This window comes from Aythya marila, assembly GCF_965140915.1.
Source record: "Aythya marila genome assembly, contig: HAP1_HAP1_SCAFFOLD_740, whole genome shotgun sequence".
In the NCBI taxonomy this organism is placed as follows: Eukaryota; Metazoa; Chordata; class Aves; order Anseriformes; family Anatidae; genus Aythya; species Aythya marila.
Genome location: NW_028137247.1, coordinates 19,462 through 34,288, shown reverse-complemented (window position 1 = coordinate 34,288; position 14,827 = coordinate 19,462). Strand labels below are relative to the sequence as shown.

Here is a 14,827-nt window from a genome sequence, read left to right as displayed (position 1 = left end):
TAAATTGACTAGAATGAGGAATGAGGGGGAGACTGGGACACCCTGCAGCCGTGGTTCAAGAATTGGATTGCCAGTGCAGGGCCCAGAGGCAGACAGGATTCAAACAGGATTGTTCTTTATGGACACCAATTGTGAAAACCTTCCTCACAGTGTGCAAGGCAGGGGGGGCGTGCAACGGGTGTGCAAGGCAAGGGGTGTGCAAGGGGGGGCATGGGGCTGGGGGCGTGCAATGGGGCTGTGCTCTGGGGTGTGCAACGGGTGTGCAAGGCGGGGGGGTGTGCAATGGGGTTGTGCTATGGGGTGTGCAAGGCGGGGAGCAGTGTGTGTGTGAGCAAGGAGCCGAGCACCAGGGGTGTATGGGGGGGGTGTGCAAGGAGCTGTGTGCAAGGGGGGAGCAGGGGGGTGGGCGTGCAATGGGGCTGGGAGTGCAATGTGGCAGTGCAAGGCACCACGCACTGCAGGTGGCTGTGCAGGGTGTGTGGGGGGGCTCACCAAGGGCCTGGAGCCCTGGCACCGGGACTGGGGTCTGGGGGCTGCTCCGGGGGGGGAGTCCCCAAACCCCTAGGGTGCAGCTGGGGGGTGCCTGATGAGGAGGGGGGAACACAGAGGAGCCCCCAGCCTGGGGACACATCACTGGGGGAGGGGGACACATCACCAGGGGGGTCACACCCCCCCCATCCATCCATTTTCACCCCTTCCCCACTTTTCAGCACCCAAATCCCGCAGCAGAACGGCTTGGCGGGGGTCACCCCAACAGCTCCACGGGGACACGGGGGGGGGGTCCCCATCTCCCACCCACATCCCCGCAGCACCCTGAGTAAGGCAACGCAACGTCGAGCTTGGGCACCACCTTTTATTTGCTGCCCCCGTCCCGCTGCCCCCGCTCAGTCCCCCAGCAGCGCGGTGACCTCCCGGACGTGCTCGCGCACCACGCGGTCCAGCACGGCGTGCACGGCCCTGCAGGCGCCGCCGGCCGCCTCCAGCACGGCCCCCAGGCGGTCCTGGTGCAGCCGCGAGTCCAGCTGCAGCAGGGCCATGTGGCCCGAGGTGGGCAGCAGCGCCAGGGCCGCCTGCGGGCCCCCCGCCGCCTCCTCCAGGTAGCTGAGGTCGGCCAGCGCCGTGTCCTCCACCAGCCCGGCCGAGCTGGCGCAGACGTAGTCCCGCAGCGGGATGCCGGCGTCGATCACGGCCAGCGTGGCGGCGTTCACGCAGGCGCAGTAGTTGCCCCCGTCCGCCTGCAGGATCTGGGGAGGGGGCGTGATGAGAGGAGGGTGAGGGGGTCCCCGTGCCGGGCCCCGCAGCCCCCCAGGAGGAAGAGGGGATGGGCACAGCTCGAGGGGCTGCCCCCGTCCCTTCCCTTCCCTTCCCTTCCCTTCCCTTCCCTTCCATTTCCTCTTTCCTTTCCCTCCCATTTTCCTTCCCCTTTCCCTTTCCTTTCATTCCCTTTCCCTCTCCTTTCCATTCCCGTCCCTTCTCTTCCTTTCTTTCCTTCCTTTTCCTTTCCTTTTCCTTCTTTTTCGCTTCCTTTTTTTTCTTTCCTTCCCTTTTTCCTTCCCACTTCCCCTTCCCTTCCTTTCCCTTTCTTTTTCCTTTTCCTTGTTTCTTTTCCTTGTTTTTTTTTCCTTGTTTCTTCTCCTTTCCTTCCCTTTCCTTTCCCTTCCTGTCTCTTCCCTTCCTTTTCCTTTCCTTCTTTTTCCCTTTTCTTTCCCCTTCCCTTCCCATTTCCTCTTTCCTTTCCCTCCCTTTTTCCTTCCCTTCCCTTTTTCCTTCCCTTTCCCCTTCCCTTTCCTTCCCCTTCCCTTTTTCCTTTTGTTTCTTTTCCTTGCCTTCCCTTTCCCCTCCCTTGTTTCTTTTCTTTCCCCTTTCCTTTCTCCTTTCCCTTCCCTTTTCCCTTTCCTTTCCCTTCCCTTTCCTTTTTCCCTTCCCTTCTTTCCTTTTAATTTCCCTTTCCCTTTTTCCCTTCCTTCCCTTTTTCCGTCCCTTTCTATCCCCTCCCCATCCCCATCTCCCATTGAGGAACTGTCCCCGCCCCCCCCCACATCCCATCTGCCCACAGTGCCCCCCCCTCCCCGCCCCATGCAGAGGGACCGTCCCCGTCCCCAACCCTTCTGAAGGGAAAATCCCCATGGAGGGGCCATCCCTGGGTGTCCCTGTGCACGAGGGGGCCGTCCTGTCCCCAGCCCCATGTCCCCATCCCCATGTCCCCGTCCCCATCCCCATGTCCCCATCCCGTCCCTGTGTCCCCATCCCTATGTCCCTGTCCCCATGTCCCCGTCCTGTCCCCATCCCCATGTCCCCATCCTGTCCCCATGTCCCCATCCCCATGTCCCCATCCCCGTGTCCCCGTCCCCGTGTCCCCATCCCCGTGTCCCCATCCCCGTGTCCCCATGTCCCTATCCCATCCCCACCCCGTCCCCGTGTCCCCCAGGGTGCTGCCCCCCGTCCCCATGTCCCCGTCCCCATGTCCCCTTTCCGTCCCCATGTCCCCATCCCCATGTCCCCGTGTCCCCGTCCCCACCTGCACGTAGATGTCGATCTGGGAGCGGGGGAAGAGCTGTGTGAGGATGGCGGCCTCGAAGGTCTGCTTGAGGTGCAGCGACATCTCGCTGGCCTTGCGGTCGCCGTGGGGCCGCCGCTTGCGCTCGCCCGTGCTGAAGGTGGCCATGCTGTACTGGCAGTTCACCAGCGCGCGGTCCGGCAGCGCCTTGCTGCGGGGGCCGCGCATCTGCGGGAGGGGAGAGGGTCAGGGTGGGGCGGGGGAGAGGGATGGGGGGGAGAGGGTCAGGGGTGGGACAGGGGAGAGGGTCAGGGGGTGAGGGTCAGGGGCGTGATGGGGGGGAGAGGGTCAGGGGTGGGATGGGGGAGAGGGTCAGGGGTGAGGCGGGGGAGAGGGATGGGGGAGAGGGTCAGGGGTGGGATAGGGGGAAGAGGGATGGGTGGGGGAGAGGGTCAGGGGGAGAGGGTCATGGGAGAAATGGGGGAGAGGGTCAGGGGGTGGGATAGGGGAGAGGGTCGGGGGAGAGGGTCAGGGGAGGAGAGGGATGGGGGGCAGAGGGTCAAGGGGTGGAATGGGGGGAGAGGGTTGGGGGGGTGGGATGGGGAGGAGAGGGTCAGGGGGTGGGATAGGGGAGAGGGTCGGGGGGAGAGGGTCAGGGGTGGGGTGGGGGGGAGAGGGTCAGGGGTGGGATGGGGGTGGGATGGGGGAGAGGGATGGAAGGGAGAGGGTTGGGGGTGTGATGGGGGGGAGAAGGTCAGGGGTGGGGGAGAGGGTCAGGGGAAAGGGTCAGGGGGAGAGGGTCAGGGAGTTGAATAAGGGGGTGAGGGATTGGGGGAGAGAGGGTCAGGGGGAGAGGGTCAGGGGAGGAGAGGGATGGGGGGCAGAGGGTCAAGGGGTGGGATGGGGAGGGATGGGGGGAGAGGGTCGGGAGAGAGGGTCAGGGGTGGGATGCGGGGAGAGGGTTGGGGGGGTGGGATGGGGAGGAGAGGGTCAGGGGGTGGGATGGGGGAGAAGGTCGGGGGAGAGGGTCAAGGGGGTGGACAGGGGGAAGAGGGTCAGGGGTGGGATGGGGGAGAGGAATGTGGGGAGAGGGTCGGGGGGAGAGAGATGAGAGGGGGAGAGGGTCGGGGGGTGGAATGGGGGGGAGAGGGTCGGGGGAGAGGGTCAGGGGGAGAGCTCTGGTCAGGGGGGAGAGGGATGGAGGAGAGAGGGTCAGGGAGGTAGGATGGGGGGGAGAGAGATGGAGGGGAGAGGGATGGGGGGGTGGGACGGGGGGGAGGGAGATGGGGGGAGAGGGTCAGGGGGTGCCTCCCCCTCCCCTCCCCTGCCCCCCCCTCCCCCACGGTCCTCCCGCGGCCTCCCCCTCCCCCCCCTTTCCCGCTCACCTCGTGGGGGCCGTAGACGACGGCGAGCGCCTTGGTGTTGCCCTGCTCGATGTAGGCCGAGCCGTCGGGCTGCGCGAACACCCCCATGCGGGCCCGCAGCTTGCGCAGCTCGGCGGGGCGGCGCCCGTCGGGCCGGAACCCCTCGGCCGACAGCAGCTCCAGCGCCGCCATCGCCCCGCGGCCCTCCCCGGGACTACAACTCCCGGCGTGCACCGCGCCGGGCCGCGGCTCCCGGCGTGCACCGCGGCGCCGCCTCCCTCCCACCCAGCGGGACTACAAGTCCCGGCACGCCCCGTGGCCACGCCCCGCGGCCACGCCCCGAGGGCACCGCCCCCCTCCGTGGACACGCCCCCTCCCTGAGGGGCGGGGCGAGGCGCGGCCAGCACGGGACCGGCACCGGGAGCGGGGACAGGGGGCGGGGAGGGGGCGGGGCGGGGGCGGGGCCGAACGGGACCGGGACGGGACGGGACGGGACGGGACGGGACAGGGAGGACCGGGAGGGACCGGGCAGCACCGGGAGGGACCGGGCGGGACCGGGCAGCACCGGGCAGCACCGGGCGAGACCGGACCGGACCGGACCGGACCGGACCACACCGGGCCGTACCGGGCCGTACGGGACAGCACCAGACCGGACCAGGTAGTACCGGGCATTACCGGGCATTACTGGATAGCACCGGGCAGTACCGAACCGGGCCGTACCGGGCAGCACCGGACAGCACCGGACCGGACCAGGTAGTACCGGACTGCACCGGGCATTACCGGATAGCACCGGGTAGTACCGAACCGGGCCGTACCGGGCAGTACCGGGCAGTACCAGGCAGCACCGGACCGCACTTTACCGGGCCGTACCGGGCCTGTACCGGGCAGGGCCGCCCCGCCATGGCGGCGCCGGTCCCCGCCGGGTTCCAGTTCGCCATCGACCGCGGCGGCACCTTCACCGACGTCTTCGCCCGCTGCCCCGGCGGCCGCGTCCGCGTCCTGAAGCTGCTCTCCGAGGACCCGAGCTACGGAGACGCCCCCACCGAGGGCATCCGCCGCGTCCTGCAGGAGGTGCGGCACCGGGACCCCCCCGGGACCCTCCCCGTGGGATCCCCCCGGGACCTGAGGACTCCCCCCGGGACCCCCCGGGGACCCCCCTCGGGCCCTCCCCCCGGGAATCCCCCCGAGACCCCCCCGGGACCCTCCCAGCTCCCTCCCCGTGCCCCCCCAGCACCAGACCCCGCTCCTTGTACTGGTCCCGTGGCCCCCCCCCAGTAAGGGGGGGCTGCTGGGGGGCGATGGGGTGATGGGACCCCTGCTCCGTGCCCGGTGGGGTGGTGGGACCCCCGCCCCTTGTCCCCGTGGGGAGGGGTGCGGTGGGACCCCCACTCTGTGACCCCAGGGGTGGTGGGGTGGTGGGACCCCCTGGGGGCAGCGGGACCACTGCCCTGTGTCCCTGGGGGCAATAGGGTGGTGGGACCCCCGCCCTGTGACCCCAGGAGTGGTGGGACCCCCTCTCCATGTCCCCGAGGGCAGGGGGGCGGTGGGACCCCCAGCTCTGCACCCCCAGGAGTGGTGGGACCCCCACTCCATGCCCCCAGGAGTGGTGGGGTGGTGGGACCCCTGCTCCGCACCCCATTCCATGCCTGGTGGGGTGGTGGGACCCCCACTACGAGTCCCTGGGGGCGGTGGGACCCCCGCCCGCACCCCCCCCCCCAGGGGCCGCGGGGCTGATTCGGGGCCGTGTCAGGAGATGGGGGTGGCGGTGCCGCGCGAGCGCCCGCTGGACACGTCGCGCATCGAGTGGATCCGCATGGGCACCACGGTGGCCACCAACGCGCTGCTGGAGCGCCGGGGCGAGCGCGTGGCCCTGCTGCTCACCCGCGGCTTCCGCGACCTCCTGCACATCGGCACCCAGGCGCGGCCGCGCATCTTCGACCTGGTGAGAGGCGGCGCCGCGTGGGACCAGGGTGGGGTATCCCCATCTGCAGTGGGATCGGGGTGGGGTGTCCCCATCTGCACTGGGATCGGGGTGGGGTGTCCCATATTTGCACTGGGATCGGGGTGGGATGTCCCCTTCACCTGCACCGGGATCGGGTGGGGTGTCCCCATTTGCACTGGGATCGGGGTGGGGTGTCCCCGTCTGCACCAGGATCGGGGTGGGGTGTCCCCATCACCTGCAGTGGGATCGGGGTGGGGTGTCCCCGTCACCTGCACTGGGATTGGGGTGCCCCATAACCTGCACCAGGACTGGGGTGGCACGTCCCCATTTGCACTGGGATCGGGGTGGGATGTTCCCATCACCTGCACCGGGATCGGGGTGCCGTGTCCCCATCACCTGCACTGGGATCGGGTGGCGTGTCCCCATCTGCAGTGGGATTGGGGTGGCGTGTCCCCATCATCTGCAGCAGGATTGGGGTGCCCCATCACCTGCACTGGGATTGGGGTGGCATGTCCCTGTCACCTGCACCGGGATCGGGGTGCCATGTCCCCATTTGCACTGGGATCAGGGTGCCATGTCCCCATTTGCACTGGGATCAGGGTGCCGTGTCCCCATCTCCTACACCAATGTTGGGGTACCACCTGCACCAAGATTGGGGTGCCTTGGCCCCATTTGCACCGGGTTTGGGGCAGTGTCCCCCTCTCACCTGTGCCAGGATCGGGGTGCTGTGTCCCCATAACCCACACTGGGATCGGGGTGCCGTGTCCCCCCCATAACCCACACCGGTGTCGGGGTTCCCCATCCCTTCTCCCCGCACCACCCATGCTCGGGGCAGCGTCCCGCAGCGCCCCACACCCTCGGTGCTCCCGGCACCCCGTCCCGGTGACCCTCAGCACCCGGTCTGTGTGGCACGGCCCCGTCACCCGCACCGCGTCCCCGTGCCCCTCGCTGCCCGCGCTGGCGGTGCCGTGTCCCCGTCCCCGTCCCCGTCCCGGTTGCCGCTCGCGCTGCCTCCTCCCCGCACCGCGTCCTCTGCCCGGCGCAGACGTCCTTGAAGGCCCCGGCTGCGCGTGGCCGCGTCCCGCCAGCGCCGCTGGGCCCCAGCCCGGCCCCGTGCCAGCCCCGGCCCCGTGCCAGCACCCTCCCTCCCCCTTCCCCACGCCGCCGGCGCTCGCGGTCACGGTCACGGTCACGGGCGCTCCCCCCCAATGCCCCGGAGCCGTGCCGGTGTCGGGGTCCCCCCCGTGCCCTCCCCGTGCGCACCCGCAGCGCGGTGTCGCGGCGCAGGAGGCGGCGATGCCCGCGGCGCTGTACGAGGAGGTGATCGAGGTGGACGAGCGGCTCATCCCGCAGCAGCCCGGCTGCCGCCTGCCCGGCTCCGAGGCGCTGCCGCGGCTGGCAGGTGGGTGCGGGGCCGGGACCACCGGGCTGTGTGTGTGTGTGTGGGTGTGGGGGGGGTGCCGTGCCGCCGAGCCCCCCACCCCGGACGCCCGCCTTGTCCCCAGGCTGCACCGGGGACACCCTCCTGCTGTGGCGACCCCTGGACCTGACGGCGCTGCGGCGGGAGCTGGAGCGGGTGCTGGCCCGCGGCATCCGCAGCCTGGCCGTGCTGCTGCTGCACTCCTACGCGTGAGTTCCCCACGGGATGGGGGGCACAGGGGGGGCTCCGTCCCACCCCGTCCCACCCCGTCACCCCTCTCGCCGGCAGCTGGCCGGGCCACGAGGAGCAGGTGGGGGCGTTGGCACGGGAGCTGGGCTTCCAGCACGTGTCCCTGTCCTCGGCGGTGACGGCGATGGCGCGGGCGGTGCCGCGGGGGCACACAGCGTGCGCCGACGCCTACCTCACGCCCTGCATCCGCCGCTACCTCGACGGCTTCTGCGCCGGCTTCGCCGAGCGCCTGCGGGTGAGTCGGGGCCGGGTGCGGGGCTCGGGGCTGGGGGGGGGGTGCCCGGCCCCATAAACTCACCGCACCGCCCGCCCGCCCCCCAGGGCGTCCCGGTGCTCTTCATGCGCTCGGACGGCGGCCTCACGCCCATGGAGCACTTCAGCGGTGCCCGCGCCGTGCTGTCGGGGCCGGCGGGCGGCGTGGTGGGCTACGCCGTCACCACGTACCGGCAGCAGGACGGGCAGCCCGTCATCGGCTTCGACATGGGGGGTGAGTGGGGCTGGGGGCTGGAGGCAGGGGGGGTGCGGGGGGCGCGGGGCCGGGGCTGAGCCGCGCTCCCCAGGCACCTCGACGGACGTGAGCCGCTACGCCGGGGAGTACGAGCACGTCTTCGAGGCCACCACGGCCGGCGTCAGCATCCAGGCACCGCAGCTCGACATCAACACGGTGGCGGCCGGGGGGGGCTCCATGCTGTTCTTCAGGTGGGGACGGGGTGGGATTGGGATGGGATGGGGATGGGATGGGATTGGGATGGGGTGGGGATGGGATGGGGATGGGGATGGGATTAGGGGTGGGATTGGGATGGGATTAGGGATGGGATGGGATTGGGATGGGATGGGATTGGCATGGGTTGGGGATGGAGGTGGGATGGTTTGGGGATGGGGATGGGATGGGATTGGGGTTGGGGATGGGATGGGATGGGATTGGGATGGGATGGGATGGGGATGGGATGGGGAGGAGATGGGGATGGGATAGGGATAGGATGGTTTGGGGATGGGATGGGATAGGGATGGGGGTGGGATGGGGATGGGATTGGGACTGGGATAGGATTGCCATGGGTTGGGGATGGAGGTGGGATGGGGATGGGGATGGGGATGGGATGGGGACATGCCCTTCCCCACCCCGCTGTCTCCCCCTCCAGGTCCGGGCTCTTTGTGGTCGGCCCCGAGTCAGCCGGAGCGCACCCCGGCCCCGCCTGCTACCGGAAGGGTGAGCGGGGGGCACGGGGCAGTGGGGGCTGTGCCGTGGGGCCCCCCTCACCTCCCCCACCCCATCCCCATCCCCATCCCCATCCCATCCCCTCACACAGGGGGGCCGCCGACCGTCACCGACGCCAACCTGTGCCTGGGCCGCCTGCTGCCCGAGTTCTTCCCCCGCATTTTCGGGCCGGGCGAGGACCAGCCGCTGTGCCGCGACGCCGCCCTGCGCGCGCTGCGGGGCCTGGCCGAGCGGGTGGGCGCGGGGACCCCCGGCCAGCCCCCCATGTCGGTGGAGGAGGTGGCCATGGGCTTCATCCGCGTGGCCAACGAGGCCATGTGCCGGCCCATCCGCGCCCTGACGCAGGTGGGCGCCGTGCCACGGGGGTCCCCCCACCCCTGCGTCGTCTCCGTTCCTGCCGGCGCCGATTCACCGTTTTCTCCCCCAAAACAGGCGCGAGGCCATGACACCTCCCGCCACGTGCTGGCCTGCTTTGGGGGCGCGGGGGGACAGCACGCCTGCGCCATCGCCCGCGCCCTGGGCATGAAGAAGGTTTTCATCCACAAGTACGCGGGGGGCCAGGACGGGGTCCCCCAGCCCGGTCCGGGGGCGCGGGGCGGGCGCTGAGGCCGCCGCCGGCGCTGGGTGCCCGCAGGTACAGCGGGGTGCTGTCGGCGTACGGGATGGCGCTGGCAGACGTGGTGCACGAGGCGCAGGTGCCCTGCGCCCTCCGCTACGAGCCGGCCGCCTTCGCCCAGCTGGACGAGCGCATCGCCGCGCTGGAGCAGGAGTGCCGGCAGGCGCTGGCGGCCCAGGGCTTCTCCAGGTGAGGGGTGGTCCCGAAGTGCCCCCACCGCGTTGTGTGTCCCCCCCCCTCCCAGCCCCCTGACCCCTTTTCTGGCCCCGCAGCGACCAGATCCGCACCGAGGCGTTCCTGCACCTGCGCTACGAGCGCACCGACTGCGCCCTGATGTGCTCGGCCAAGGGGCACCCCCCGACCCCCAGCTCCTGCCGTGCCGGGGACTTCGCCGCCGCCTTCGCCAGCCGGTGCGTCCCTACCGGCCCCCCCCGGCTCTGGGTGGGGGCCTCCCCCACCCGGCCACGCTCACCCCCTCCCCGTGCCACAGGTACAGGACGGAGTTTGGCTTCACCATCCCCGACCGCGCCGTGGTGGTGGATGACGTGCGGGTGCGCGGCACCGGCAGCACCGGCATCAGCTGCGAGAGCCCGCTGGCACCCAGCGGGGAGCCGCCGCGCGTGGAGACGGTGAGGGGGGCGCGGGGTCTGGCCCTGACCCCCCCCCCACGGGGCTCTGGGTGAGGGGGGGGCCTCACGGGACTGGAGCTGTGCCGGCCCCGCAGGTGACGCGGTGCTACTTCGAGGAGGGGTACCTGGAGACGCCGGTGTTCCTGCTGGAGCAGCTCTCCTGCGACCACTCCATCCCCGGCCCCGCCATCATCATCGACAAAAACAGGCAGGAGATGGGGGCTGGGGGGTCCCAGGGGGGCTGGCGGGGACCCTGGGGAGGTGGCAGGGACCCTGGACAGCTGGGGGGGACCTGAGGGGGCTGGAGGGACATCAGGATGCTGGCAGGGACCTTGGAGAGCTGGTGGGGCCCCTGGAGAACTGGTAGGGACCCCAGGGTGCTGGAGGAGGGTCCCCAGAATGTTTGGAAGGGGGGTTGTGGAGCCGGTGGGACCCCAGGGTGCTGGTGGGACCCCAGGGTGGGGTTCCGCATGGACCATGGGGACCCAGGCACCGGGGTTCCCTCCCTGCGGGGCCAAGGAGTGGGAGCGAGCCAGCCCCGTCCCCATTTTGGGCACGGCTCTGTGCCGCCCCTTGGCGCCAGGGCTGCCCCCCCCACGCCACGTCCCCCCCCGACCCCAGCACCATCCTGGTGGAGCCGGGCTGCACCGCCAGCCTGACGGAGCTCGGCGACGTCTGCATCGCCGTGGGCTCGGGGCGGCCGAGCGCCGTGGGCACGCAGCTCGACCCCGTGCAGCTCTCCATCTTCTCCCACCGCTTCATGAGCATCGCAGGTGGGCACAGCCACCGGGCCGGGGGGGGGGGGGTTCGTCTGGAGTTGTGGGGGGGGTCCCGGGTGAAATCCGTGGGGCTGGGGGCCTGCGCTCCCCCCCCTCAGGGCCCGCCCGGCCCCTCGGTGCCCCCGCAGAGCAGATGGGCCGGATCCTGCAGCGCACGGCCATCTCCACCAACATCAAGGAGCGCCTCGACTTCTCCTGCGCCCTTTTCGGGCCGGACGGGGGGCTGGTGTCCAACGCCCCCCACATCCCCGTGCACCTGGGCGCCATGCAGGAGACCGTCCAGTTCCAGGTGAGGGGGTGCCTTGTAGCCCCCCCAAGCCCCCCCCACGACCCCCGTGGGGCTGAGCCCTCCCCAAAACCCGCTGCCATCGCAGATCCGCAGGCTGGGGGACGACCTGCGGGAGGGGGACGTGCTCCTCAGCAACCACCCCTGCGCTGGGGGCAGCCACCTGCCCGACCTCACCGTCATCACCCCCGTGAGTGCGGCACCCGGGGACACGCGGGGTGGGGGCACTGGGGGGCTGCCCGGGGACACCCCACAGACACCCTGGAGGTGGCCCCATGGGCGCCCCGTGGACAGACCATGGACACCCTGGGGACACCGCCAGGACACCCTGGGGACACTGCGCGGGCACCCTGGGGTCACTCTGGGGACACCCCGGACACCGCAGGGACACCCTGGGGACACCCTATGGCCACCCTGGGAACCCCCTGGAGATCTCCTGGAGACACCCTGGGACACCTTGAGGACACCCTGGGGACACTGCGAGGGCACCCTGGGGTCACCCTGGGAACCCCCTGGAGACACCTTGGGTACACCCTGGGGATATCCCAGGGCCACCCTGGGGACACCTTGGGGACACACCAGGGACACCACAGGGACCCCCTGGAGATACCCCCTGGGGACACACTGGGGACACCCTAGGGACACCACAGGGACATTTTGGGGACACCCTGGAGATACCCTAGAGACCTCCTGGGTACCACTTGGGGACCCCCTGGGGACACAGCAGGGACCCCCAGGGGACTCCCTTGGGACACCCTAGGGACACTTTGGGAATCCCCTGGGGATACCCTGGAGACCCCCTGGGGACACTTCAAGGACACCCTGGGGACACCCTGGAGACACCTTGGGGACACTTCAAGGACACCCCGGGGACCTCACACCAGCCCCTCCGCAGGTCTTCTGGCCCGGCGTCCCCAAGCCCGTCTTCTTCGTGGCCAGCCGCGGGCACCACGCGGACATCGGGGGCATCACGCCCGGCTCCATGCCCCCCCACTCCAAGGCGCTGCACGAGGAGGGGGCCGTCTTCGTCTCCTTCAAGCTGGTGAAGGACGGCGTCTTCCAGGAGGAGGGTGGGTGTGCGGCGGGGACGGGGACGGGGACAAGGGACAAGGGACGGGGACGGGCGCCACCGCCACCTTCCCCACGCCGCTCACCCGTCCCCGCAGCGGTGACCGAGGCCCTGATGGCGCCGGGCCGCCTGGCGGGCTGCAGCGGGACCCGCAACCTGCAGGACAACCTCTCGGACCTGCGGGCGCAGGTGGCTGCCAACCAGAAGGGCATCCAGCTGGTGGCCGAGCTCATCGGCCTCTACGGGCTCGGCGTGGTGCAGGCCTACATGGGACACATCCAGGTAGTGCCCGCGCCCCCCTCCCCGTGATGCCGCCACCCCCGTCCTACCGGCCCCTGATGCCGTCCCCGTCCCCAGGCCAACGCGGAGCTGGCCGTGCGCGAGATGCTGAGGGGCTTCGCCGCCCGCTGGGGCGCAGCCGTGGAGGCTGAGGACCGCATGGACGACGGCTCCCCCATCCGCCTGCGGGTGCAGGTGGACCCCCAGGAGGTGGGCACGGGGTGGCGGGGCTGGGGGGCAGCGTCCCCCCTGCGCCCCACTGCGCCCTGCCACGTCCCCCACCCCGTGTCCCCCACCCCGTGTCCCCCACCCCGTGTCCCCGCAGGGCAGCGCCGTGTTCGATTTCTCGGGCTCCGGGCACGAGGTGTACGGGAACTGCAACGCCCCCCGCGCCATCACGCTCTCGGCCCTCATCTACTGCCTGCGCTGCATGGTGGGGCAGGACATCCCGCTCAACCAGGTGGGCACCGGGACCCCCGGCCATGAAGGGACCCCCGAGCACCGGGACCCCTGGCATGGGGGCACCCGGTTACATAGGGACCCCTGAGCACCAGGACCCCTGGCATGGGGGCACCCGGTCATGTAGGGACCCCTGAGCATTGGGACCCCTGGTGTGGGGACACCTGGTCATGTAGGGACCCCTGAGCACCGGGACCCCTGGGCTGGCCACAGGAGTGGGTCAGAGCCCTGGGGGATGAGGGACATTGGGGTAGGGGGTCCTGGGACCTTGTTTCTTGTGGCAGGGGCTTTTTGGGGTTCTGCTCCGTGGGTCTGGGTGTTCACCCCCAGCTGTGTCCCTGCCCCCCCAGGGCTGCCTGGCCCCCGTGCGCGTCATCATCCCCAAGGGCTCCATCCTGGACCCCTCGCCCGAGGCCGCGGTGGTGGGGGGCAACGTGCTGACCTCGCAGCGGGTGGTGGACGTCATCTTCAAGGCTTTCGGGGTCTGCGCTGCCTCCCAGGTAGGGCGGGGGCTGGGGAGGGGGACACGCGGGATGTGGGGCCGGACCCTTCCCCCGGCACCTCTCCCCAGGGCTGCATGAACAACGTCACCTTCGGGAACGAGCGCGTGGGCTACTACGAGACGGTGGCGGGGGGCGCGGGGGCCGGTCCCCGCTGGCACGGCCGCAGCGGGGTGCACACGCACATGACCAACACGCGCATCACCGACCCCGAGGTCCTGGAGCAGCGGTGGGTGCAGGGCCGGGGGGGGGGCCGCGCCGGGTCCCGCGCCGCCTGACCGCGCGACCCCCCAGGTACCCCGTGGTCCTGCAGCGCTTCGAGCTGCGCCGCGGCTCGGGGGGCGCCGGGCGCTACCGGGGGGGCGACGGCGTGTGCCGGGAGCTGCTCTTCCGCCAGGACATGGTGCTGTCGGTGCTGAGCGAGCGCCGCGCCATCCAGCCCTACGGCCTGCGAGGTGAGCCCTGCGCCCTGCCCCACGGCACACCCCACGGCGTGCCCCACGGCACACCCCACGGCGTGCCCCACGGCGCCCCACTCACCCCCGTGTCCCCGCAGGAGGCAGCCCCGGCGCCCTGGGGCTCAACCTGCTGCTGCGCCGCGACGGGCCAACCATCAACCTGGGCGCCAAGACATCGGTGCCGGTGCAGCCGGGGGTGAGATGCGTGTGCCCCCCCCCCCGGCCCTGTGCCCCTCATCCGTCCCCTCCCCATGACCGCCTCCCTCCTTGCCCCTCCGCAGGACGTCTTCTGCCTGCAGACCCCCGGCGGGGGCGGCTTTGGGCCCCCCGGGGATGCCGGGGACACCGAGGATGGCGCGGAGCCGGCGGCGCCCCGGAGCTTTGCGGAGCGCGGGAGCCTCTTCGAGTACCGGCAGGCGCAGGAGGCCGTGTGAGGGCCCCTGGCCCCGAGCTGGGGGCTATGGGGCAGCCCCCAGCCCAGCTACGCACGCCCCACGGGGCAGCCCCCACCCTAGGTAGGCAGACCCCGTGGGGCAGCCCCCAGCCCCACACACGCACACCCCGGGGGGCAGCCCCCCAGGACCAGGTACGCACAGCCCCAGGGCGGCCCCGTGTCCCCCCGTACACACAGCCCGGGGGGCAGCCCCCCACCCCCGTACGCACACTCCCTGGGGCAGCCCCCCCAGACCCAGCTCCGCACACTCCCAGGGGCCTCCCCTGGCCTCTGCCCCCCACTCCAAGGCAGGGGGGGCCGGAGGGTCCCCCCGCTGCGGGGCAGGGCTCAGGGTCCCTCCGTGGGGCACCCTCTCCCCCCATGCCCCTCCCCACCACCCCCGTGTCCCCACGCTTGTGCCTCACCGCCCCCGGCCCCCACGCAGCCCCAGGACCCCTGCCCGCGCCCCCCGGGGCTCAGCCCCCCAGCACCAGCTCCTCCCCGCTCCCCACCAGCTCAGTGCCTTCCAATAAACCAGCCTTTGGGCCACCCCGGCGTGGCAGCGTGTGGTGGGGGTCCCCGCGGAGCCGTCCCCATGGAGCAGACCCCCAGGAACCGAGGGTCCCCCCAC

General features: G+C 71.1%; 2 protein-coding genes across 2 annotated transcripts; one reads left to right on the top strand and one right to left on the bottom strand.

Moving 5' to 3' along the window:
* Positions 1–835: 835 nt before the first annotated feature.
* Positions 836–4,083, bottom strand: EXOSC4 (exosome component 4). The gene is made up of 3 exons (XM_082785369.1): positions 3,883–4,083; positions 2,519–2,725; positions 836–1,244 (listed from the first exon to the last, which is right to left on the bottom strand). The coding sequence occupies exons 1-3, from the start codon at positions 4,051–4,053 to the stop codon at positions 885–887; spliced, it is 738 nt and encodes a 245-aa protein (XP_082641495.1). The 5' UTR covers positions 4,054–4,083; the 3' UTR covers positions 836–884.
* Positions 4,084–4,666: 583 nt separating this feature from the next.
* Positions 4,667–14,340, top strand: OPLAH (5-oxoprolinase, ATP-hydrolysing). Its single transcript, XM_082785371.1, has 26 exons — positions 4,667–4,932; positions 5,612–5,803; positions 7,091–7,205; positions 7,309–7,432; positions 7,512–7,707; positions 7,794–7,959; positions 8,033–8,171; positions 8,612–8,679; positions 8,780–9,033; positions 9,121–9,233; positions 9,323–9,493; positions 9,577–9,714; positions 9,795–9,933; positions 10,029–10,141; positions 10,555–10,706; positions 10,841–11,001; positions 11,087–11,188; positions 11,894–12,068; positions 12,165–12,349; positions 12,425–12,556; positions 12,672–12,806; positions 13,156–13,305; positions 13,377–13,534; positions 13,600–13,760; positions 13,862–13,959; positions 14,045–14,340. Exons 1-26 carry the CDS (start codon positions 4,762–4,764, stop codon positions 14,195–14,197), a joined length of 3,861 nt encoding a protein of 1,286 aa, XP_082641497.1. The 5' UTR covers positions 4,667–4,761; the 3' UTR covers positions 14,198–14,340.
* Positions 14,341–14,827: the final 487 nt, after the last annotated feature.